This window comes from Balaenoptera ricei, chromosome 12 (assembly GCF_028023285.1).
Source record: "Balaenoptera ricei isolate mBalRic1 chromosome 12, mBalRic1.hap2, whole genome shotgun sequence".
In the NCBI taxonomy this organism is placed as follows: Eukaryota; Metazoa; Chordata; class Mammalia; order Artiodactyla; family Balaenopteridae; genus Balaenoptera; species Balaenoptera ricei.
In genome coordinates, this window is record NC_082650.1 from 76,188,140 (window position 1) to 76,215,628 (window position 27,489).

Sequence of the window (27,489 nt, forward strand, 5' to 3'; positions counted from 1 at the left end):
TTATTCATTTTTGTTTGCTTTCCTTACCCTTAATGTTGGTACTGTCTTACTTAAAGGAGAAAAGAAGTCAGAAAAGGAAAAAGAGCAGAGCATAAGGAGTTGTGAGCAAGGATTGGGAAATGGAGAGAAATTATTCTTCTCTGTGCTAGTGATTAGAGTATTTGGTGGGTGGGTGGATACTGTGAGTCTCCAGAATTATTTTAGGGGTAGCCGGCTAAGGTATGTTTTTCCTATGCTAGGCTTCCTCTCTGACTCACTGCAGGCCCCTGGAGCCTGAACCCTTCCACAGAGATCATTACACAGGGGAAGGAGAAGAATGTAATATGGCATAGTAAAAGCAACAAGAGTCCAGGTGTTCAAAAGTTGGATTTGATTTATCTGTGGATCATTAATCAAATAGAATGTATATATATCTTATAATTGATAGGACTAACTTCATTGACTTAAATTGAAGCAAAAAAATAGGCAATCCAGTTTTTGATATTGGTAGTGTTACACAAAGAGTTATACAGCATTTGGTGAATATGAATGAATTTCTTAGTAATCATTTGAGACTTCTTAACATGCTCTGAGAAAAATTGTCATTTGATGATCTGCATTTAACTTATGAAATTTTCGTCTGTTTCTAGGTACATCCAAATGAACTAACAAATGGTGTCATAAATGCTGCATTTATGCTTCTTTTCAAGGACCTTATCAAACTTTTTGCTTGCTACAACGATGGAGTTATTAATTTACTTGGTAGGTAGAACTACTGAATGGTGTCTGTGAAGAGAGACTGTATCAGAATGCAAAGATTTGGATGCTGCAGACTTCATAAAAATCTAAACACATGGCTCATTCAGGTCACATTTCTGTGTGTGTTCTTATGTCGAGATTAAGTGCAGGGAATGGAAAGCATTCTAGGTATTTTCAGCAGAAAGAGATTTCATACAGGGATTTTGATGCTTACAAAATTTTGGAATGACCGAAGGAGCAGGTTCTAGGCTTTGCCTCTTGGAATAAGTCCCGTAACGACACCTAACTGTTCCACTGTGCTGACAACTACCTCTGATGCCTGCCCTGGAGGTGCTCCTATTTTGATGTAGTTCCGTACATGTCACCATCTTTCCTTTGCCATAAAGTGAAAATCAGATAGATGCACTGCTTGACGTTTGGCCTACAGTAAAAGATTTCTTTCTACGGACAAGGTCACCCCTTTCTGGGATATAATGATTCAGCAAACCACTTCCACCTAGTGTCAGTCTGAGAAAACATCTCTAAACCAAGCTTGAATTATTTTTTTCCCTCTGTCAGCTGGCCATAGGGATCTCCCCAGAGCCTATAGGCATGATTGGAGGGAGAAGTAGCCGTCCAGAAGATGTAGGTGCACTTGGGAGTATGAGCCACCTGTTCATACAACCTACATGGGTATTCAGGTACTGCTCGAGGCTGATCGCTTATATTACCACCTCCATTTGATGATGGAGTATATTCTTGCACTTGTCTAGCTTTATGGTTTGGTGTATAAGATATCGCTTGAGGTCTTATGATCACTTGACATTCTCTGGTCAGAACTTCAGTCTTTAGAAGCAAGCCTAGAGCAATTTTTCCAAAGGAGATCAGTTACTGTCTGAAAAAGAAATGGCCCTGCTCCAAAGCGCTAGAGGCTTCTATTGTATTTTCCTATTGGCATGTGCCAGAGTCGTCCTGCAGCATTTGGATCTGCTGTAGACACTTACAGTGCCTTTAGCTCTGCAGGAACAAAGGCCTGAGTGGCTCCAGGTTGGAGCAGTTGCAGAGTCTTCCTTGATCTGGGCCCTGCTTCCATCTGACACCATACACCGATACTCCGTTTAGACCAGCACATACACATGTTGTCTGTGTTACCTCCAAAACCAAAAAAAGCTCAGCAAAACTTTCGCCTGCATTTTCATTACAGGGAGTGCAAAGTGAAGCAATGTGTCTTTCAGATGGAAGGGACCTTTGGACCCGCAGAAACTTCATTGATGTAGCAGGTCCCTGGGCTTTCACAGATTCTCTCTCCTTCCCTTTGACCTGCCTGTGACTTATTAGGCACCTAGCATACCTGAAATTCTTTCTCACCAGCTACAGTCAACCTGATGTCATCAAATGATATCCAGTGGCATTATGACAACCAGAGAGGTTAATATACTTGAAATAAGACAGTGACCATGTACCGGCATCCCTGCCAGATGAAAGAAAACTACTTCTGATGGGCTGTGTTTACTGGGATAGATAGAAAAGAACTTGCTAGTTTGATAGATGCTTATCACATGTCAGCAACTATGTTGATTTTATGCTGGAAAGGAGGACACATCTGGATCTCTGCAAGTAAGAATCATCACCTGATTAAGTTTCCGGTAACCTACAGTTCATCTCTAAGATTCACTCATCTTTTGCACAAACCAGATATGCAAGTTAACTGGGAATATGATGGAATTGCTACCCTGTGTCTTTGTAGAGATCAAGAAACCGATGTGGGGATCCTGCTAGGTTTAAAGTATTTCTGTGTATTTCAAAGTATTTCATCTATGTATTCAGGAAACTGGGGAAATAACCACTGATAGTTTCATGCATCCACTGGATCTAATTTTTTTTAATCTCCTAATCCCCAGAAAGCCTCCACTCAGATTGGTAGAAAATATAGTGACATTTTGGATCCCCAGAGACTAGCATCGGCTTAGAGTCTGTGTCCCTGAAAATTCTGGGTGTATCCCCTTTCCCATGTGCGTAGTCACTCTGGTAAATGTCCCTTTGCAGAAGAATAGGAATAGATGCTTTTGGCTGTGTTTCAAGGCTCTTACTCAAGAATATCTGGAGGGCTTATTAAAATTGAGGTTGCTGGATACTAACCCAGAGTTTCTAATTCAGTAGTTCTGGGGTAGGGCCTGCGAATTTGCATATCTAGTGAGGGCCTGGATGGTGCTGGGTCTGGGGGACTACAGTTAGGGAACCACTGTGTTAGATCCAACTTCCGGATGTTCAGGCCAGCATTTTTTTTTTTAACATCTTTATTGGAGTATAATTGCTTTACAATGGTGTGTTAGTTTCTGCTTTATAACAAAGTGAATCAGCTATACATATACATATATCCCCATATCCCCTCCCTCTTGCGTCTCCCTCCCTCCCACCCTCCCTATCCCACCCCTCTAGGTGGTCACAAAACACCGAGCTGATCCCCCTTTGCTATGCAGCTGCTTCCCACTAGCTATCTATTTTACATTTCGTAGTGTATATATGTCAGTGCTACTCTGTCACTTTGTCCCAGCTTACCCTTCCCACTCCCTGTGTCCTCAAGTCCATTCTCTACATCTGCGTCTTTATTCCTGTCCTGCCCCTAGGTTCATCAGAACCTTTTTTTTTTTTTTTTTAGATTCCATATGTATGTGTTAGCATACAGTATTTGTTTTTCTCTTTCTGACTTACTTCACTCTGTATGACAGACTCTAGGTCCATCCCCCTCACTACAAATAACTCAATTTCGTTTCTTTTTATGGCTGAGTAATATTCCATTGTATATATGTGCCACAACTGTATCCATTCGTCGGTCGATGGACACTTAGGTTGCTTCCATGTCCTGGCTACAGGCCAGCATTTTGAATCGGTGCTTCTTGGCATGTTCACCCAAATTGATGAATTATCAGTGACATCACAAAAATGAACGTAATGGTACTTCTTTACTGCTCAGAACCTTTAGAATTTATTTGAATTCTCTAGATTTTTATCAATTAGGATTGCCCGATTCAGGAGGAAAAAAATACAGGACATCTCATTCAATTTGTATTCAGATCAACAGGAGTAACTTTTTTAGTATTAGTAAGTCCCATGGAACATCTGGGACCTACTTATGCTAAAAATTATTTTTTACAATTTAAATTTAACTCAGTGTCTTGTATTTTATCTGGCATCCCGACTGCCAACATGAATTTGCACAGTCTTGCACTTCTTTTAGCATGTATGTATTTTTCCTCTTGAGTCAGGCTTTGTACTTGTCTCCCGAGGACATGCTGGATTGCTGGGTTCTAAATCTCATTCTAGGTATTGAAGCAGTTGGCAAGGGGAAGGGAGTAAGAAGTAGAGGGACGGAGCACGAGGAGAATTTTTATTCCCTCGTGGAAGGTGGGTGGATTACAGGCTCTCCAAGCAAAGCAGGACCAGCCTCTTCAGACTGAGAAAGAAAAGCTTTTTCCAACAAGGGTAGCTCATGTTGGTTTGAATCTACCCAAGTACTTTCCTTTCCAGTTTTCTTTTTCAATAAGAGTCCTAACTTTCACAAAGGAGACCATGTTGAAGCTGGAAATTTAACTTGCCCACATACATTATAATTCAGCAACTCACAAGATTAGACTCTGTGACTTTAGCGATCACAGCCCTGTGTCTGTAAGGATAAGATTATTTTAGGGCAGGTTGGGGTACCACAGTCTGACTGGAGCCTTGAGCCAGTCATTTTACATCCTGTGTTGTCATTTTCCTTTTTAAGCTCTCCAGTGGGGTCGGGAGCAGCCGTCCACCCCACAGTTCCATCTGCCTTGTTCTCATCACGGTCTATCCCTGCAGCTGCTTGTCCTGATAAGCTTCATTCTAGGTGCTTATTTCAGAAAACCACAGGTCATAATTTAAGTCATTATTTTGCTCCTGTGCAGCACAGAACCCGAGAATCCCATTCTCCATTAGTTGCAGGTGGTTATCACTGCCTTCAAATTCATTCAGGTTACATATCTAATCCCAGATTCCTCCCTTGGACAGTTTTGAGGGTCTGATTTCTACAGCCTCTTCAGCCACCAAATACTGTGTCTATGCAAGAAACAGAAACCACTCTACGTATTCTAAATAGAAAGGGATTCAAAACAAGGGGTTAGGTCCTCATTTAATTATGGGAAGCCTACAGGAACTGGTTCTGGTCTCGGCCCCCTGAGATGCTCCTGAAGTAACCAGTTCTGTGCTCTAGGGAAGTTACTGCTAATGAGACCACTACTTGAAAGTATGCTGAAACCACCTCGGCTGCCTTACAACACTAGGGAGCTGGAGAATGGACACTTGAAGCCATAATCCAGGGAGTAGGGAGTCAGATAGAGTGGCTGTGACTGTGACAGTTATTCCCTAAAGCCCAGGAAAGCTGGAGGGTGACAGTGAAATGCTGTGAAAGATAGCTCACCCTCCAAGGATCTTATCACTTGCCATAAGAAACAGCTGTTCAGGTACAGGAAGCTGCTGCCTGCTGCTGCTGCCTCAGTTTCTCCTTCCAGATCGCCCACAGGTCTGTCTAATGTGCAGAACTAAATTTGCATCCAGATCCCTGGCTTCTCATGAGTCTAGAAAAAAGATAGAATGGAGTTGGGTGAGCCAGTCACCAACATCGAATACAGTGCCCTGGGAGGTTTTGCCTTTCCTGGGGAAAGATTCCTGCCCGTGGTGTGCAGTTCAAAACCACATCACCTTTATTTCAGGTGAGGGAGTTTGGTGGCAAGCCAAGTAAGATAGACTTTTCCGTTCGCTTTTGCTGGCTGATCTTAATCTTCTTTACAACTCATAAAGGTGAGCTTTTGCTAAAGTTCATGTCCAGCCATCTGCTGTTTTGCTTTCTCTGTGTATTCTTCACTGGGAAACTTATTATTTCCGTTATGAGCAGTCTCACATCTATCCTTTCAGTCCTTCCCTTCCTCCTGAGCTTCAGTTTTGCACGTCTACTTATTTGTCGACACTTAAATTTAAATATTGCGTTCTTACCTCAAACTCGGCAACCTCTGAAACTGAACTCTTGAATTTGCCCTTCCTAATCTCCTTGTTTCTGTTTATATATAATTAGTCTTTTAAACCTGAAACCTCAGTTCTCTTTGAGTTGCCCACTGACTAAAATCTGTGCCAGTCAGAAATGAAGTTCTGTTGATTCATTCTCATCCTTTCTCCCCAGTGTACCCCCGCTTCATCCCCACTTCTGCTTCATGAACATTGGACTTAATGCCTTTACCGTTGATTTAGCAATTAAAGATGTCAAGTCATGTGACTCTCCTCTGTTATTGTCTTGAACACTCTTTAAATGCTGCTCTGCTTTACTTTATGTTAACTTTACAGATGGAGTGTATTAAGCATGCATTTTCTCCTTATATTAAAATAATAAACATTCAATGTATATTTTTTATTTCATTTAATTTGAAAAAGAGAGTCTCTTGCCTAAGATTAGGAGCAGAAAAGGAGAAGAGTTGTACCTTTTCATATTAGAGACCTAACCTTTCAAACGTGGTAGTTGTACATTCTGGCCTCACGACACTGTGGCGTTGAGTGGCCTTCATTCAGCATTGTCAACTTGCTCTTGTGAAAGTGACACTCTAGAAGAGAAGTATACACAGTGTCCCAAGTGTTTTGAGACAGGTCTGTTTTTTGTTTGTTTACTAACTAAGCGCTAGGAATTAACTTTATAAATATATCATGGGTGAGTCTTAGTCAAGGACTTCATGACCAGTTCTCTACATCTAATGTTGGAATCAACAGTGGTGCAAATCTTAGCAAACATTTTGTCACTGTAATGAAACTCTGACACATGAATAAGAAGATGCTTCCCTTACTGACTAGTGGTCGTTAGTAATAGCCTACATGCAAGGTCTCAGTTTGTTTCACAAGGATGAGATAACTTTTCATCTGGTTCTTTTCCTCGGACAGTTATTCTGCAAAAGTCAGTACTAATATGACAAGGGAATTCATCAACACTTTATAAAGATTCATGTTACAAATGTCAATATTTGATCATTTCAGGTACTGAAAATCAACATACGTTATCTTTATTATGAAAGAAAGAGACTCATTTCTGGGTGACCCATCCCCTCTGTTAAAAGTGTTAATTTCTCTGGTCTCTTAAGCGGGTGAGGGAACTTTACAGCTTTCTATTGATCAGTACATGCTGCTTTGCTGTGTCATTACCACTGTTACAGAAACACTTATGAGATTATAACCTAAAACCATCATTATTGAAAGTCTTTTGTTACTGAATCCTAAATTACCACAAAAGATACAAACAACTTAAAAAGCATCCAGAGGAGACAAAAAAAAACTGCTTAAAATTTTGATGCATTGGTTCTAAGAGGAGATTGAGATTATTCAGTTTGATTTCTCTTTTTGTGTTATCACTGAAGATCTGATTCAAAGAAATAAACTTATAGTAAAGAAAAGTAATTTAGACACTTGGAAGAAATTGTTTATGTGAAGATTGTTTAAAAGGAAAGAAAGGTGTGTTTTACCAGAATAAGTCCTAATTTTCAAAGGTTTAAACTGAAAAGATTTGTTCCCCTATGACACCATATTTCTATCTCTAGCTTAGAAGACAGGGTGGGTGGACAAAGAAAGTATCCTTAAATTTGGCCATTTTTTAAAAGACCCACTTTCCTCTCAAATCCTAACAACTAGAAAACATTATGTGTTAGTTTTCTTGGTCTTTTTGCTTCCCTCGAATACCCTACAGGGGAGGTCCATGTTAAAAGTAAAATTACCAAAAGACTGTCAACAGAAGGTAATGAGTAGCTACCCTCAATAATTAGTTCCTTGTGTAATTATATATTATTAAACCTTTCTTGAGAAAATTAAAAACACTTTTGAGGTAGTAAAATTACATGCCGAATGAAATCCAGAACTTTCAAATATGAGAGAGCATAAAAATAACATATGTTTAGCCATGTGCAAATATGAAATAATGAAGATACTGAGCCATCAGTTATGATCCAGGGTTGCCAGGGAGCTATTGTAGACACTGGCCGACTGTGTCTCCATCCGCAATGTCAATAATTTTTGACTGAATGAACGGATGAATGACTGGCTGGGGAAGGCACTGTTAAAGTGCTAGTTTTCTTCAAAACATGTATGGAGAAAATACACTCTCATACTACAGTTATAATTCATGACTGAATTCTAGTCTTGGGAGGCAGAAGAGAGCAGCAAAAGGACCCTTTGTTTTTCTGTCTAGAAAGCTAAAAGTTGAGAAAGAGGATACGATTATAGACTAGAAAGGACGAAACTCCACTATTTTATAACAAAAAGACATAATGTTTGAAAGAAATAGTTAATGACCAGTAAAAGCAAGTATCACTTATATGGAGTGTAGACAATTTAAAGAATTCTTTAATTCAGGGAAGTTTATAGATTATTGCTTTATAATATATAGATTATTGCTTTATAGTGAACTAGTAAGAAAAAAAGGATGCTGTAGGGTACAGTTTTAACTTTTGAGATTGTCATCAGCAAGAATTTGATGCTGTTTTCTGAAACAGAATATTATGATATATGTATCATGAAGTATACCTGTTGTGACAATTAATATATTCTTCTACTTTAACTGTATTTTCATTATTTAAATTGTTTCATGTGAGACACCTTAGAACATAACACCTTTCCTAAACTACTCAGACCTCCCTTGTTTAGGTGTTTTTAATATTTCCCATAAGTTTTAGTGCCAAGTGTTTTGATTCAAACATTAAAGTTGTAAGTAATAGTATCAATGTAAGCTTAGAAGATTGAATATAATACACTTTTCGAAATGCTTATCTATCTCTTCTAGAAAAGTTTTTTGAAATGAAGAAAGGACAATGTAAAGATGCTCTAGAAATTTACAAACGATTTCTAACTAGGATGACACGAGTGTCTGAATTTCTCAAAGTTGCAGAGGTAAGTAATATTAACACATGTATCTGGAGTAAACAGTAGAGTTCATAATCTGGCATGACATTCTGCCACAGAGTCACAGGTTATTAGGGTTGGAAGTGGCCTTGGAAGACATTTCATCCTGCTTCTCACCCAGAGCTGTGCTCTGCACTCTTGCATTTCAATCAGAAGATCATCCTGTGTCCAAATAAAAGTTTCATGGATGATGAGCTCACAGCTTTGCAAGGTGGTTTGTCCCTCCATCTCACCTCATGGCTGTCCTTGATTGTAAGAAAGTGCTTCCTTTGTATTGAACTGTAGAAAAAAGCCCTTAGAAAAGTCTGTCCATTGTTCTCAGTGTGTAAACGATAAACCCTGACTTTTCTTACTTTGTCAAAATGATTTCAATACAAGGAAAAAAGAAAACAAAGTATAATTAATTTTATAAAGTTTATAAATTGTGTCTTAAGGATGTCTCTTTATACGTAATCACAGTAACTGTGTAACCATCAAGTTGTTGTTCCTGAGGTTATCTGTAAATTGGTGTCTTCTCTTATGAAATCCAATGATTGACTCATAGTGGAAATTGTGACATTTTATTACAATCCTTTGTCAGGGTGACAAATGGGTTCTTATCTTGCTTGTCAACTAACTGATTGCTAGGGCTGACTGAAGTGTTTTGTGGGAAGGGTTCTGAAGCTCACCAGCAAAGCACTAAATGCTGTGGACGTGGGACATTCATGCCATGTTTTTGATGTTTTCGCCATTTTCACAATATAGCACAAGAACAGGCATTTTATACACATAATTTCAAAAGCACTCTAGCCCAAGCATTATTCTTCAAATTTCATTTATTCACAGGAGTGATAATTGTCACATTTAAATTCCAAGACCAAAATAATCTTGCAAAATACTATCTCTTGAGCTTAGATCCATACAGTTTATAATCAGAATTTGTTAAAAAAAATCAATATGGGAAACAAAAGGTAAAGATTAGCTTAATAAATTACATATACATTAAAACATGTTCATGTATATTTCCATGGGTTTATTGATGTTGGTGGCCTTTAAGGAAGGATAGAATTGCTTGAAACTTTTGCTTCTACACAAGTTTTATTCTTTGTATTTGATATGATTTTCCCATGGTTCAACTGTAATTATCAATGTAATCTAGCAAAATTTGCCTAATTTCTTTCTGTGAGAAGATCAGTTATACCTAAACACCCAGGGCAGAGGATTATTTCACTGTTCGATTAATTCCTGGTGCACATGCTTCCCAGTGTTCCCATCTGATGTTGTGTATATCGGAAAAGTAAAGAGCTGGCCATGTTACAGTTTGGGGTAAATATTTCTCTAATCAGCATAATAAGGCTGGGCTAAAGGTCTCCGTGAGAAAAAGGGCGCTTATATATCAGTTCCTTCTATTCTTACATGTGAAATTTTACTTTGTGTCTCTTGATAACCTCGTGTTATCACAGGCCCATTTCAGGCTGCTGAGAAGGAGATATACAGAAATTAGATGTCATTTTGAGAGTTTGTCTTTAAACAACATAATAAATATTTTAATTTTATTCAAACATGACTAAGACTTTTTATAGAATGGATACTAATTTACAAAATTATTTTTAATAGAATAAACATTAATCGCAATGGGTTAACCATTAGTGTTTTCTTTCACATTTAAATCGCATTGTTCATAATTTAAACACTAACTGTTTGGATACCAGTGTTGAATCGTTTGGTTATGATTGGTAAATACAGAAAGTTTTCAGCAAATATACGAAGCTTCTCTTTTCTACCAAGCAGTGCTTGTGTGGTGTACATATGTATGGACTCCTACCCAATAAGCTACCCTGTTGTTAATACCATTTGCCTGAAGAATGTGTAGATGACTTGCAAGAATGTTGTTTTTAAAATACAACTCTCTATATAGGCTATATGGCAAATGTTAACATTAAGTTTCCCATCGTATTAAAAGAAATGTGGAGTAATTGAATAATTCCTATGGATATATTCAAATTTTGCACAGAGGAATTGCTTGAAGTACAGAAAACTTCCCGTGCTTTGAATTCTTATACTGAAGTCTCCTAAAGCAGACAACTGAAACTTTGTAAAATGGTTATTTTACAAGTAATAGGCATGTCTGCTAAACGCACTTACCTTTTATAGAACTAAGTTACTCTTAGTTTGCTATTCCAAGGTAAATACCAACTCATAGGAGTTATGTCTCCCAGAATACTTGCAGACAGAAAGTGATGAGATTTCTGTAATACAATCACACTTCAGCTCCATCCTCCAACTTCATTGTGGTTCAGAAGTTCAGGACAGTAAGAATAGCAAAGTAAAGGAAGAATTTCTTTAACAGAGTTACCCACTTAATAGAATCGCATCACCTTTTGAGGAGGTGATTCCAATATTAGGGACCCATAATGCTTTAATTTAAAAAACACTGACTTCATTCATATTCATATTTATTTTAATGGATCATCTCAAGAGGTATTGAAATATGGAAATAAATAGAATGAAGTTGCCTTAATTTATAATTTCCATACTTTGAAAGAGTGTGAGTTTAGGGCAGACATAAGACAGCCCCCAGCAAAGAATTATCATCCCAAAATGTCAATAGTGCCAAGGCTGAGAAACACTGCTTTATTTTTTATTTTTTTCAACATCTTTATTGGAGTATAATTGCTTTACAATGGTGTGTTAGTTTCTACTTTATAACAAAGTAAATCAGCTATACATATACATATATCCCCATATCTCTTCCCTGTTGCGTCTCCCTACGCTGCTTTAGATATAGAAAAGGCAAAGGAAAGAAGTTAGCTCAGCATTTGACACACAAGTGGACTTGCGCCTCTCCAGTTTGCCTTATTGTCTTTCAGGAGCCGACACTTAGGCTTCCTGTATTGGCTTCCACATTTCCATCAGCATAACGAAGCACTTCGTTTCTCACAGAGAGACTTGGGTTAACCCTCTTTGTTTCTTTAAGCCTCAATTCCATCATTTATATAGAATGAGAGAATGAAGTTATGATTTGTATTTTTCCCCAGCTTTTTATTTTGAACACTTGTCAAACCTACAAAAGAGTTGATAAACTTGTATAGTGAACACCTGTGTACTCTCTTCATTGATTCACCTTTATTAATATATTCCCGTATTTGCAGTCTTGCTAGCACTTTCTTTTTCTGCCCCTCCCTCCCTCCCTTCTCTTCCTTCCCCAAGCTACCAAAATTTAAAATTCACATATGCTTTTATCTAGTAATTCCACTTCTACAAATGTGTCCTACAGATGTGTCCACACAGGTGCAAAGTGATGTGTGCAGCATTTCTTGCAATGGCAAGGGATTGCAAGCAACTTAAGTGTTCATTAATAGGTGACTTGTTAAATAAATTATAAGACAAGGAAGCTGTTTAAAAATGAGGAAATTCTGTGTATTAATATGGATATAGTTCCAAGATGTATTGTTAAATGAAAAGTATAATCCCAGTGTACATAATACACTATTATTGTATAACAATGTGGGAAATAACTATGTATTTATGGATTTCCTATTTCCTTGGATATGCATAAAGAAACTCTGGAAGGATACATCTTGGATGTCACAGTGGTTCTCTCTGTGTGAGGAAGGGTGGAAACTACACCCTGAACAAGTTATTAAAATTCAGTGAACATTCCCTGTCCAGAGGACTGACTGGGCATAATTAACAATTTAAATTTAGTCGAAGCATTTTTTAAAAATTTTAGTTGCCATTAGCCATGGAGGAAACCTTTTACACTTCAGTTTCCTAAGTTCTTTTTTCGGGTTCTAGCAAAATTCTGTACATTTGTTGTATCTATATTGCCAAAATCATTGCTCTTATATTGAGTGGGAAACTCCGCAAAAAGCACATATTCAAAGTGAGATTGATATATATAATAATAATTATTTTATACCAAGATTGAGCTGTGGTTTTAACTAATTCTATAGGTGATCTAAGAAATTAATTTTTAAAAACCTATTAAGTAACTTTTTTTTAATCCGCAGCAAGTTGGCATTGATAAAGGTGACATTCCTGACCTCACACAGGTAAGTGATTCTCTGAGTGAAAAATTTAGTATGCATGAAATTATTAATCCATAGTTCACCATAAATGGTCTTACCTAGGGCAGAGGCTTGTAAGCATTTAATGCATTTTTGAATGTAGGCCAACCACCTTTCTTGGAAATCCTTCTAACTTACAATTTTTTTTTAGCTATTAAATATATTTCTGGAGATAATATGAATATTTTCCTACTCTTATAAAATCGTTTCTTCTTTAAAGGCAACTGTATTTAATTATTGAGCTCATTTTTTCATTCTTAAACTTGAATCAAAAGGAAGCCTTGAAAAATGTTTAAAAAGTGTTTTATCCATGAAATGTGACTATTCATAGGCATGTAATCAGAACATTTGAACTGTTCTTCCTGCTTCTTCTCCTAGTTTTCAACATGTCCCAGGGATGGAGGAGGGGCACGAATAGCAAGAACACTGAGGTTGTAGTTCTACTATTCAATACACTGATTCTTGTCTCCCCTGTGAAGGGGAGGAATTTCTATATACAAGAGAACTTTTTTAAAAAAATAGTAGTGGTGGATGAGTGATTTTCTGGGGACTATCTAGGAAGCAAAACAATAGTAGAGCTTCCTTATCAATCCTTTTATCTGTTAAGAGGGTACATTGTACGGCTCCTTGGATGTAGAATCAAGATCATTCACATGTGCAGAATTACTGTAGGACCTTTCTCATAATTGGCAGGAACTGTTTTTGTTTAATCAACTTGTCATTCTGCTACAGTAAATTTCTGTTCCAAACATGTTCTTTAACTAGAAATAGATGATAGGAGAGAGTTAAGAACTGCTACCATATATACCAGTAATGAATATATGAGTTTTCTGTCTTTGCAAATAAAAAAAAGTTATTGTAATTGAAGAAAATTGTCATAATGAAAGATTACCCATTTTTAATAGTATCGAAATGTGTTTAATAATTTCTTATCTTTATTATCCCTTAAAATGTTTCTATATTTAAATGTTAACCTTAAATTTTTTTTAAAAATTAGGGAAACCCAAAGTAATGGCCTCTGTATTTACATTATTAAAATACCAATTAAATGCCAAGAATTCTTCATAAATAAAATCCACAGAACAATTCAGAAAATGATGGCATTGTATTTTTTTATTTAAAAGTTGGGGGAAAGTTCCTTCTAATAGACAGAATATTAGTATAAAATATTTTTGCTACTATGAGAAGATAGTGTTCTTTGATCAGGTGAATACCTAAATAAGATATTGGTATCGTCTTGGATATGGCTAAAAATTGTGTGCATAAAATGCTATTAAAATTTCTTTATTAGATTATAATCTAATAAAGATGTATTAATTATTATTAATAAAAAGCAAAGAAAATCACTGTGCTTTCATTTTAAATTATTTAATTATTTACATTATTAACATTAACATTTACATTGCAGTTTTAAAAAATAACCCAAATACATGTTAACCTAAAAAATGTAGATATCTAAGTATTTAACTCAATGAATAGCTTTTAGAAATGGTAAATCATGTTTATTTCAACTGTATAGACTGCTCTCACCATGGAACAGGAGTAAAACTAGTCATGTTGTTAGAGAGGCTGGCAGGTTAAGAAAAAAGAGGTCCTCGTTTATCTCAGTTTGGGCAGAGTCTGAAGGGAGATAAAGAAAGGTTTAAAAGCATACTTAAATACCTTTCTGTTTTTAAAATTAGAAAATTATAGCATATCATTGACAGATTTACATACTTGGCTTTAATTTTTAATGATACCGTTATATTCTTTACAGTTTATATAATCTTCTCTCAAGAAGTCCAGAGGCATAATATTTTATGTAATGATGTATGTTCTGTGTTATTATAATTTGGGGAACAGAGACCCATCCTTAAAGAAGATAAAATCTTACTCTGGTTCTAGTAGAAAGCGATTCTGTGGTAGAGATTCATTAGATACTGGTAACATTCTGTCCTCTGCTTTTGTTATGACTTTAAGAGCCACATAGACTTCAGTATTAACATTTATTTTGAAATTACCTCCTTATAAAAAAAAATCCTCTAGTTCATTTCTCCAGTGTATATTTAAATCTCAATTCAAAAGTTTTGTGTGCTTCTGAAATTTCTTAATAAGTTACTTAATTGTGATTTCTGTTGGGTTCATGAGCAGCAGAGCTAAACACACCCCCTAATTTTTATTTAGAACCCTTCCACAGGTCTAATTGGAGGCTTGTCATTGAGCTGGGGCTTTAGACCCACTGTGACAGTCTGGTCGGACAGAAGCTAGAATGTGAGCTGTCCTAGGGTTAGTCCTTCGGATAGTGTTAGACCAGAACTAATCTGGAGATGGGTCAGAAATGCCAGGTAGTGTGGACTCTGTTTGAGACCTCTGAGATTGGGTTCTACTCTCTGCGAGGCTTCTCTGTGGCTGCCATGGCCACTGAATCTAGCCGTGGCGATGAACAAAAATAGCCAGCAAGGAAGAGGATTAAGGAGATAGATGATGGGGACCAGAAGGGCTACCTATTGACTGGGAGTAGGGAAAGGCTGCTCCTAACTGAGAAAGGATTAGAATTCCTCTTGCAGCAAGATGGAACACAGGGATTGAATGGATGTCTTTCTGGTTAGAAAATGTACAGTAAATACCAGTGTGGTCATCTGTAGCCCTTTTTAAATTGTGCATATAATATCATCATAACAGCGTTTTAAATGATTTATAAATACCAATGAAAAACATTTTTAAACACTCAGAAGTACTGTATTGAATAAGAAGTGAATATGATATCAGAACTGAAATATTCCTCCTCAGCACTTTCCAATGGTTTCTTAGATCTAATAATCAAAAAATCTGAATGACCTTTTGGTTGCTTTTTATTTCCATTTGTTTTTAATGATGCTTTAGGACCTAAAGCATCTGAATTGTAGATGGATGCTTCCTTCTTGATCCTGTACTCACAATCAGCTATGAATTTGTTTCAAGAAAAGGAATTTCAAAATATTATTTCCTGTTTGGTGTGTGTGCATGTGTTCCGAATTTAATATATCTCCATTTATGAAAAACATCTTAGGTTTTGATGTCAGGAATTCTGGTTGATCTGAAAACTACTGGTAAAGAAAAGTCTCCTTTTAAAGACTGTACCACTGATGAATCGGTAACCATGATATATCACTGTTATTTATTAGCTTTCACAAGCTGCCTCTTGTTCTTTGGGTTGGTATTTTCACCTGATTGGTCTATTGACTTCAGCATTATTTAAAATAAGCAACTAAAGATACTGCTAATTATACTAAAGTTCCTTTCACAACAGCAGAGGCATTCTCAAAGTTTTGCCCCTTGGAAATTTGAGACAGTTTTCATTTTTGTCTGCTGCATGCCAGGATGTGCTCAGTGCCATAGATAGAGCTCAGAAGGCCAATATTCCTACACTCAACGAACTTTACTATCAAAGTAGTTTTTTTCCCTCCAGAAATGTTTGAGGAGTTTATTTCTGTTAGATTTCACATGTCCTAATAAGAGATATAAATGATGAAGCATTTTTAAAGTTCTAAGCTAAAATGCTCCAAACTTAATTTTATGTACAATCCATTGCAAAATAACACCTCTTAAAGACAAAGTCAGTTTTGTACTCTGTGTTCTTGGTCACATTTCTCTCAACTATTGTGATTTTAGTGACTACTACTTTATTTTTAATTTTTTTCTTAAATTATTAAGAAACTTTACAAAAAGAATGAAATTGGAAACTATCATCCTAGTTTTTGTTTTTTTTTGTTTTACATAATTAAGAAACTATATAGGAAAAAAATACTACTTCTTTTGTTATCCCATACTGTTCTCTATTTTATAACTATAAATAGCATTTCTTAAACAGGTTTAGCACAGAATCACATTTCTTTTACATTGCATTTAATATTCAGAGGACCTAAGTCTTCTAACTGGAGAGAGGTTCCATGGCTTGATATATTTTTCCTTACTGTGATCCCAATGAAAAGAATGGAAACCGAAAAGTTTAAAGTTATATGCCCAGGCCTCCTAGGTTCCATTATTATGACAATTATAATTATTACTATTATGACAGTTATAATGGAAGTTATCAGGTGTGAATTCGTCTAAAAATTGTGAAGCCATTTCTGTCTTCTTCCTTTTAAAGTTACAATACACATTCTGTTTATTAAGCAAGCACATCTTAGTAGTTTACACTTTTTCTATAGAGCAAAATTTCCTTTATCTCTTAAAAATTCATTTTTTAAAACTTAGAAGTATACCCCTAGTTGTAGTTTACTGGAATTTACTGAGTCAGCTTTTACCTGACCTATATTAAGAATTCTAATTTTTACCACTTTCAAAATTTATTATATCTCCTGAAAGTCATTTTTTCTACTCTACAGTAATTAACTTTTTATATAACGTTCACAGGGCTGTCCCTTTCTACCCTACCTTCATCACTTTGATCAAGTTAATATTTTTGTTCACTTACTAATTTATATTTATAAATTTATGTGTGGCTCACTTAGTAATTTACACATACAATAATCTCACATAATTATATATATAATAATATTATTGTTAAGGCAGTATATGAATCAATTAGTGAAATGAAAATGAATATTAAATGTACTAAACAATTTTAATAAGAATTTTATTTTCATTTGTCATTATAGGTGCAATGTAAAATGTACAGTTATACTATTTTTTAGCAGTTAGCATAGTTACTTTAAAATCCCTCAGAATTAATTTTATATTAATTTTAAGAATAATTGTCAAAATTAAATGTATCTATAAATGTTATGCCAGTCTTTGAATGCCTGTGCTGCTGTTAAAGTCTAACTTGGGTTAAGATTATTCGAGAAAGGTGAAATTAAATTTCTAATGCTTGAGGAATAGATGGGATGGAATATTTATATGAACCTATTATTTCTTCTCCTAATATACAGCAAAATGCCATCACTTTATATTGCCTAAAATATGATGATAAAAACATTCAGGTACTTCTTAATAAAAGAGGTGAAATATATTAAATTTGCCAAAACACAGTAGTCTGTTATATAACATTAATATTTGCTAAAGTTACTTTACTATGTATATAAATTAAATAGCTCAATAATAAGAAAATCTTAATTGTGGTTGACTATTAAAGTTGTATTTTTCCCCCACAACTCTCACTTACCCTCTCTTTTTTAATAAAGTAGTAATTTTCCCTAATATTTCAGTCAAATGTGGATAAGTGAGATTTTACTGTATTTTCATATTTCTGTAAGTTTGTATTTGGGCACTTATATTTTTGACTTGGATACAAATACCTTTACTTTTTTCACTGTGGTCTTATGGAAACATATGGTGAACTTGATTTAATTGAGTTTACTACATTTAAGTAATATCTTAGTAAAAGTCTATCCAATGTCATTTCTACACCGAAACCACACTGTAACACTGTTTGTTATGCAGTGAAGTTAAGTACATGTATGATGGGCCTGTTGGAGATTCTGTGGAATTTAAATATTTAAGTACCAAAAGACCCTGGAATGAAATTATCTCCCATATGTATTAGGGTGCCCAGACCTGCACTATACAAAGTTACAGTGATGTTCCAGTGTATTTATTTTGAAAGAAAGCGATGCAGACATTTATTTTTTACTTTCTTATTGTAGGCTCCCAGCAGTCTTATGGAGACCCTTGAACAGCATCTAAATACATTAGAAGGAAAGAAACCTGGAAACAAGTACGCATTAGTTGTATATTCTAAATAAGATGAAAAATACTAGAGTCATTCTTTATACAGTGAGATTTATCACAGTACTACTGTTTTAGGGTATGCTTTATTGTAATTATCCTGAGTTCCCTGAAAACCCCTACCCTTCCCATTAACTTACGACATCGTGACCCCATTATAGGTAATCTGTCTGCAGGCTAATTCAGCAAACTAGTAGGTTGTACCTGTGTTGGCTGGACTTGCTGATTTATTTATTATTTTGCCCTCAGAAGGGACTCACAATCCTCAGAAAAAGAATTGCTCGTGCTAAAAATTGAGGCTGTCATCATTGGGAACCCAATTTCCCAAGCAGCCTTGAACACTCTGTTATGTTACCAACCCTACTGTGAAAAAGCAGAGCCTTCAGGAATGGCTTTCTGGACTTCAGACTCTCCCCAGGTGGACCCTTCGGCATGGCATGCTGCTGACACTTGACTCAGAGTTATTTTTCTAGACAGAGTAGCAGTTGAGCAGCGATAAGTGTAGTTTTAGTAGATTTTCAACCTTTCTGTTTGGACACTTAGATTTTTGACCATTTTTCCTGACTGCATGCCAAAAATGTCCAGGTTCCATTTTTGTCTTCTCTCCAGCCGGGGTCATACTTTTCGGTTCACAAGACCTGGTACTTTCCCGTCTTTGTGCCTCGCTCAGAGTGTAATTCTGCTAATCTTGGGTGCCTCCCCTCCTTGTCTCTGTGTGCGTGCATTTTACACATCCTGGGAGGGCCATCTCATGAGGGCTTCCTTAATCATGGACCACACTGTTTAATGACTCCCCTCCCCACCTCCCCTGCCCCGATATGTGGTTTAAATGGATTTTCTGATTCTTAAGGTCAGGGACTATTTTATACTTCATTATCTCCACCTAAAAACGTAATGTAGCTCTCTCTACAGAGTCAGCTTGAAATCTGTTTTTGTTGGTGATCCCAGCTTTATCTTGATTCTGTTTAGATCGACAGCAGAAATTGGTAGAGACAACCCGTGAACTGCTCATTGCAGGGCTATAGGCTGATGGTGGATTTTACCTGTGATACAGCTATCAAAATGCACCTCCTTTCTGCTTGCTTCTCTCTGGGCATTCTCCCAGAATCTAGACTCTCGTGTCTTGAGTCACTTTTTTGCCTGTTGTTTAGCTAAGGGTAATTTCTGTCATCTTTTCCAAGTTAGTATAAAAATTATTGCATGTCTTAAGTTTTCGATGGTAAACAACAGAATAGGGCTCTCTCAGGCTGTGATGGCAGAGCTATTTGGAATGATGGATGACAGGACATCTCAGGGGCTCTGTCAAGGTTGTACCATTGTCCAAGGTCTGTCCCCACTTCAGTGTGGCCAAGGACGATCAGACTTGTGTTGGTAGATTGATGTCAACTGAAAAGACGTGCGAGTATATTAAGTCACAAAAGAGGGTGCCCGCTTCCAGTAATTGCTGCCTCCTCCCACCCCTCCCGTATTAGGGTGTCTGGGAAGCCAAATGAGTCGCCTAGGATTTAAGCCAAAGGAGGCAGGAAGCCTGAGAAATGTCCCTCTTCCTGTGGCAGATGGATCCCTTTAGCTGAGGAAATATGCATATGCCAGAGTTAGAGCCTCTCCCTTGGGCAATGCAGGACGCGCATGGGTGCAAGTCAGCTTCTCCGCGCTCTTCCCCCCTCAGGTCCCCGCACCCCGCACAGGTCCACCCTCTTCCCTCCTGAAATCTGCCAGGGCTGCAATCCTGTGAGAAGCTGCCTCCTAGAGTGGATCTCATCAGCCCTAACTTCAGCTCTAAAGCCGCCCCCTTGTGGCTGCTGCCAACTATTTTTGGACTATTTAGCTATGGACACTTGGTTACATTTCTAAGAGTAGTAAAATAAGAACTTAATGATCTTCTGTTTTGAATTACCTTGTACTGAGCGTAATTTTCCTCTCTCCTTTAAAATCATTTTATGCTTGTCAGATTTCTTTTCTGAATTGGCTGAGACCACCTATGAACTTGTCTTTTGCTTATTCCCTATTTTTAAAATAAATGAACTATAGTAGTTAACTATTTTCTTCTTTGTATGTTTGTGCTTACCTGGGACCTTAAGTGAAGGGTGAGTACTATATTGAGTGACTTTTTTTGCATTTGGTTATTCCTAAAAATGCAAAAAACACTCTTAAAATTCCACATTTGGTATTTAGAACATTGAAAACTGATTTCTGTCCATTTTACACATCTGTGTTTTTTCATTATACTTTTAAAATTTTCTCTTAAGGTGACTCGCATAAATGGTTTTATTTTGGTCTTCTTTGATCAAGACTAACAGACTCTCTTAGTTGTATATTCAGATATCCCTCTTAGATTTTAGAAATCAAAGACTTTTTACTTGTTTAGTAAACAAAAGATTTCCCTATGGCACATGGCAGAAGTGCCAAAAGACAATGTTATAAAGAAAATTAATTACTTAAACGGGTTTTCTTTGTCTTCTGGTAGCAGTATAAAACTATTCTAACCTCTAAGTCAAGTAAATGCATAAAATGAAGCATTTTCAAATGTCTGCTAAAAAATATGTAGGCCTTTTATATTTAGTGCCTTATATCCACCGATACTCATTTTTGAAATTCTATGCAATACTGTGTGATATGCCTTTGTATATTGTCTGATTCTGTAATTCCACAGAACAAAAGAGAGAAATTGATTTTATTTTATATGTGGGTTTACTAAGTGTTGAGGGTTAGTAAAGAAACTCAAGTTTATTGTAATTAAAATTATTTGGAAGAGATAGGTTTTTCACATCTGTGTTTTGTTTGTCTTTCTGGCTAGCGTTTTTGACCAAAAACTGTGTAGCGATTAGTGTTGTGAATAAGAAATAAAATTTCTTCTTTTGATAGTTTACCATTAACACATGGGAAGTGTAAACCTTAACATTTTCTGTGTTCATCATAGAAACCCATGTATTTGTTTGTAACATTTTACAGGATCTATGGGTCATGCATTCTCTTCTAAAATTACATTCATGCTTTATTTTCCCCCAACATGGTTCACCATGTACTAAATTTCTCTAGCTGAAGTTGTTGAAATAAGTATCGGGCTTTAAATAATATCATTATATATAAAAGATTGTAGCATTTTCTTTTATAAATGGCAAATAGCCAGTAGGGCAGAAAATCAGCTGAGGAACAGGTAAAAAGAAGCAATTTGTGTGTTGTGTAGGAGAGGAACAAATGTGCTGGGCTCCCCTGTGTTTTTGTCAGGACAGGCTGGAATGTGAAATGTGCACAGACAGACTTGGACTGGAGCCTGAAATCCACCATTAAAGAATGATGAGACTTTGGCGAGTTATTTACCTCTCTGAGCCTCAGAGCCCTCAGACTTTAATCAGTGTTGAGTGATGCTTTTTAAAGCTGTGGCCCCAATAGGAGCACCTCTGGTTCTACCTTTTTGATGAAATCATGGCAAAACCTGGATCTGGTCCATGGGAACAGAAATCATACATCCTGACAGTTTAGTTTCATACAAAATAATTTTTAAGATGTTTGGTTAATTTATTTTTAAGATGTTTGGTTAGTTTATTTTGGTTAATATGTTTATCTGATATAAAACAATGAGATAGGTTCGCTTCCTTCAAAGAATTTGGCATCTAGTGGAGAAGACAGACGAATAAGATACAGTGCTTTAAGTGGGATGATAGTGGGAGACAGTAGGAGATTTTTTTGCTGAATCCATGGGGTAGCTACAAGTGTCATTTAATAATAGCACTCAGGCGAGAGCTTGACAAAGTGATTCTTGTGCCAATTATGATATTCTGTACTTAGGTTTGAGCATGATATTCTTTAGTAGTAGGTAGAGAAATTCTGTCATTTTTACTATATCTTTATTTTGCTACAGAGTATAGAATATGTTAGAAACTTTTATGTATTAGTTTGGAAATACAGTTCAAAAAGTTCTCGTTCATCCTCAATTCTCTTTTCTGTATTAATATTGCTCATTGTGTCAGTACCACTAAGAATTGGTTCATGAAAATCTCTTGAGAGAGAAACAAATTAATTTCAATTAACTCATTCTTAGAAACTGACCACATCAGATGGCTTCTATGTTTTATTTGCAGAGTTAAGGCTATTATTTTCTTGGATTTTTATTTAGACTTAACTACCTTCCTTTTCCCCATATGTAAAGAGAAAGAAATGGTAGGAGTGGAGGAATTACTAACCAAAAACTCATTAGGGAATTTTCAACCTCAGTACTAGATTTTTAGGTTCCTAAGTTTCTGAGATATAGAGAATACTGTGATTCCATTTATTTCAGTAGACCCTTAGTGAGCAATGTAGAGAAGCATATATCCTTTTCTTCATAGGATATGTTACTCTGAAGATAACAGCCCAACTACACATAACCTAATCGAGTGTAACCCTTAGGCTTCTATCTTCCTTATATCACAGAAATCTCTGTTAGACCTTGCTTTCATGTTCATTTTAAGTGAAAACTAAATTTAGACAGGAAATGGCAGGCTTGTGTTTGCAAATGAAGTTGAACATAAGAGGTATTAATCTGGCATATAATGTTGTTAAATTTCTTTTGCTGTATCCAATAAAACAAAAATTCATGATATTGTACAAAACTCCAGTTACTAAATCTCTGCTGATTTTATTTTACTCCTGCCACGTGTGATATTTTCTCTGTAGATAAGTAGAAGGGCATCCCTGCCATCCTCTGAGACCCTGACAATAGTCTTCTTATTGAAATGTCTTTTTTTCTTCATTTTGTTTCCTTACTAATTTATTTTCCACCAACTCAGGTTAGTAAAACCTACACTGTTTAGGCAGTCGTCTCTGAAGCATTTTGCTAGAAATGATATACTATAATCAGTGCTACCAGCAATCTAACTGAAAAAAAAAAAAAGTATTTCTTCCTGATTTTCCCTCACTCCCTTAGACACAAGCATTGAGATTACTCTTCTTTTTCCAGCTCCCAAGTTCTCACAGGATAATGGGAATATTTCTCATAGATAGTTTTCATTACAGCCATGAAAAAAACCAGACAATCTCTAGGAGTACGCACAGTGTGTCTCAGCTCAGTGTGGAAGCTGAGACACACATCAGGCACAGGGCTTGTAGGGATCTTTTTTTTAATTCTAGTGTTTCTTTTAGGTATCACAATTATGACTAAATGAATCACAATGTTGCTTTAACCTTAATGGGTTTTCTAACTTTTAAAAATAATAAACCAGACGGTTTTTAAAAAATTCTGTAAAGCATTATTTTTCCCAAGTCTTGGCAAATTTTTTAAAATTCCAATTTGAACAGTTTATTTTTGATGGACGTAGGCAATAAAGATCAACTCGAATAATTAATTGAGTTGCTAGAGATACCAAACAAAAGATTTTGAATTTAAGAATTTCTAATACTAGAAATTAAGTGGATGGGAGACATTGGAAGCAGATGTCGTAATTGAGTAAAAGATAAAATATATTTTAAAAATAGTTTATCCATTACTAAAAAAGTCTATATATAAACAAGTTAATGCTTGACCAAGCATCAAACTTAAGTGCTTCTACAAATGTATTCATGTATATCCAGTTTTAATTCTTTTTGGTTGCCTTTTAGATCTGGTGCTCCCTCTCCATTAAGTAAGGTAAGTTTGTTTTTTGTTTTGTTTTGACCATTTTAACAACTTTTTTTTTTTTTTTCATTTTAACAACTTTTGATTGTACAGTTCAGTGGCATTAAGTACATTTACATTGTTGGGCAGCCATCACTATCATCCATTTGGAGAACATTTGTCATCTTCCCCAACTGAAACTCTGTACCCTTTAAACACTAACTCCCCATCCCCCTCTCTGACCACTCTCACCCCCAGCTCCTGGCAGGCACCATTCTACTTTCTGTCTCTATGAATTTGATTACTCTAGGTACCTCAAATAAGTGGAACTGTCCTTCAGTATCTGTCCTTTTGTGACTGGCGTATTTTACTTAGCATAGTATCTTCAACGTTCATCCATGTTGTAGCATATGTCAGAAATTTCCTTTCTTTTTAAGTCTGAATACTATTCCATTCTATGTGTGTACCACATTTTGTTCATCCATCCATCCATCCATTAATGATCACTTGGGTCACTTCCGCCTTTTGGCTATTGTAAATAATGCTCCTGTGAACATGGTGTACAAGTATCTGTTCAAGTCCCTGTTTGCAGTTCTTTTGGGTCTACACCCAGAAGTGGAATTGCTGAATCATATGATAATTTTATTTTTAATTTCTTGAGGAAAGGTAAGTTTTTATGTATTCCCCTTTATATTAGTTTCTTAGTCATATAGCAGTGTCATATAGCAATGTCTACTTAGCCCTCTATCTGGACTAAATTTTTCTTTAAGTAGAAGAAATTTTCATACATTTATATTACAACTGAAAACAAATGTGTCAGTGTTAACGTCTTACTAGTTACAAAGCACTTTCACGTACTCTGAATCACAGCCCTGTGAGATAAATAAGGCACATAACATTGTGCGTGCTTTGATGGTAGAGAAACCAATTGTCGTTGGGTATCCTTGCAAGCATGCCTTTTAGACAGTCTACCGTAATAACTGTCACAACTCCTTCACCTCCCTCTCTCCTTTAGCATCTTGAAGGACAGGATTAGGGTTGTTAGTGACAAGAGTATTTACTTCTCTAGGTCAGTAGTTCACATTTGCCATTGTATGTTTCACATTGCCATTTTCATTGCAAAAATGTGATAAATGTGCTCTTTCCTCTTTGCCAAATTTCTGTTACATAACTGCTGTTATTCCAGACAAGAAGGTTGGCATTATGACTGCACAGGGTACCCCAGACAACCTTTACTCTGTCAATACCTGGCCGGCTGCCCAAGAGACCCTCAGGGAGCTCCAACAATCAAACAAACAAAGAAACAAACAACCTAAGCTCCCTGGTGATTCTGCTACAGAGCCAGGTTTAAAATCATTATGTCACATGGGAGAAGATGACGGTGTGGGAAGACGCAGAGTTAGCATCTCCCCACAACTAGGGAGCCTGCTGGCCACTGGTTGGGGACTCTGATGCCCAAGGAGATTGGAGGAACCCCAAAGTGAACTGGTAGGACGTAGGGGGACTGAGTGGGGAGGAGAAGTGAAGGCCAGACAAGGAGCGGGAGAGAAATAGAGGGCGGCTGCCCCATCCACTGGGGCCGTGGGAGCCTCTGACCTCCCAGGCTGGTCCCCTACCATCCAAAGCCCCCTCCAGGCTGCGTGGGTCCTGGGAGCATAGGAGGGAGGCCAGGGAGATTGGGAGAGGCAGGTGGGAGGGGCCCTCCGGGAGGAGTGGGAGAAGAGCAGAGGATGATTGCCCCGCCCACTCGGGCATGGGGAGCCTGCTGAGCTCCCAGGCCGGTCCCCTCCCCACCAAGGCCCACCCTTCCCTGCCGGCCGCACTGGTCCTGGGGGCATAGGAGGGAGGCCGGGGAGATCAGGAGAGGCAGGCGGTGTGGGGGAGAGGTGGCCCCCTGGGAGGAGCGGGAGAGGAGAGTAGGGCGTTTGCCCCACCGACTTGAGCCCAGGAAGCCTGCTGGGCTCCCAGGTGAGGTCCCCCGCCCTCTGAGACCAGGGGTGGGGGGCACGCCTGGCCCCTTCTGTTCCTTGAGCCTAAGCCACACACTCCCCAAAGCTCCCAAGGCCTTTTCCAGCCCTGTGGGTCCTGAGCATTGGCCCCGCCCACCACCCAGACCTTGCCCTTGCTTAGGTGCCACCCCCCACAGCCAAGGCCTCCCCCCCCTCTTTTTTTTTCCTTTCCCTCCTCCTCTTTTTTACTATTGTGGTACTGATGTACCTTCCAGTTGTTGATTGATCTATAGTTTTATTTTTACATTCTTTCTAACATGTCTGTTAGGTTCCTAGTCTAATTTTATTTTTTACTTTGTTTTTTTTTTTTTTTTTTGTACCTCCCCACATGGCTTGCGGGATCTTGATTTGCAAGCCTGGGGTTGGGGGGAAGCTCCTGCAGTGGGAGTAGGAGCTCTGAGTCCAAACCACTGGACTAGCAGAGAACCTCAGACCCCAAGGAATATTCACCGGAGTGAGGTCTCACGGAGTTCCTCATCTCAGCACCAAGAACCAGCTCTACACAACAGCCTACAAACTCCAGTGTTGGAAGCCTCAGACCAAACAACCAGTAAGACAGTAACACAATCCCACTCATTAAAAAAAAAAAAAAAAATAGCAAAAAAATATGTCACAGATGAAGGAGCAAGGTAAAAACCTACAAAACCAAATAAATGAAAAGGAAATAGGCAATCTACCTGAAAAAAAGTTCAGAGTAATGATAGTAAAGATGATCCAGAATCTTGGAAATAGAATGGAGGCATGGATTGAGAAAATACAAGAAATGTTTAACAAAGATCTAGAAGAACTAAAGAACAAACAGAGATAACAACACAATAACTGAAATGAAAAATACACTACAAGAAATCAATAACAGAATAACTGAGGCAGAAGAGCGAATAAGTAAGCTGGAAGACAAAATGGTGGAAATAACTGCCGAGAAGCAGAATAAAGAAAAAAGAATGAAAAGAATTGAAGACCTCTCAGACAACACTAAACGCACCAACATTCGAATTATAGGGGTCCCAGAAGAAGAAGAGAAAAAGAAAGGGTCTGAGAAAATATTTGAAGAGATTATAGTAGAAAACTTCCCTAACATGGGAAAGGAAATAGTCACCCAAGTCCAGGAAGCACAGAGAGTCCCATACAGGGTAAACCCTAGAAAAAACACACCAAGACACATATTAATCAAACTAACAAAAAGTAAATTCAAAGATAAAATATTAAAAGCAAGTGAAAAACAAAAATAAAATACAAAGGAATCCCCATAAGGTTATCAGCTGATTTTTCAACAGAAACTCTGCAGGCCAGAAGGGAGTGGCAGGATATACTTAAAGTGATGAAAGAGAAAAACCTATAACCAAGATTACTCTACCCAGCAAGGATCTCATTCACATTCAGTGGAGAAGTCAAAAGCTTTTCAGACAAGTAAACGCTAAGAGAATTCAGCACCACCAAACCAGCTTTACAACAAATGCTAAAGAAACTTCTCTGAGCGGGAAACACAAGAGAAGGAAAAACGCACAAA

At 37.2% G+C, this 27,489-nt stretch overlaps 1 protein-coding gene across 1 annotated transcript in view; it reads left to right on the forward strand.

Moving 5' to 3' along the window:
• The window catches only part of SNAP91 (synaptosome associated protein 91), a 151,919-nt gene that overhangs the window by 56,017 nt on the left and 68,413 nt on the right, over positions 1-27,489 (forward strand). Inside the window, exons 7-12 of the mRNA XM_059942078.1 lie at positions 630-741; positions 8,546-8,652; positions 12,657-12,698; positions 18,320-18,390; positions 20,483-20,488; positions 23,979-24,006. Of these exons, the coding sequence (XP_059798061.1) occupies positions 630-741; positions 8,546-8,652; positions 12,657-12,698; positions 18,320-18,390; positions 20,483-20,488; positions 23,979-24,006 (366 nt within the window). The remainder of the gene's footprint in view (positions 1-629; positions 742-8,545; positions 8,653-12,656; positions 12,699-18,319; positions 18,391-20,482; positions 20,489-23,978; positions 24,007-27,489) is intronic.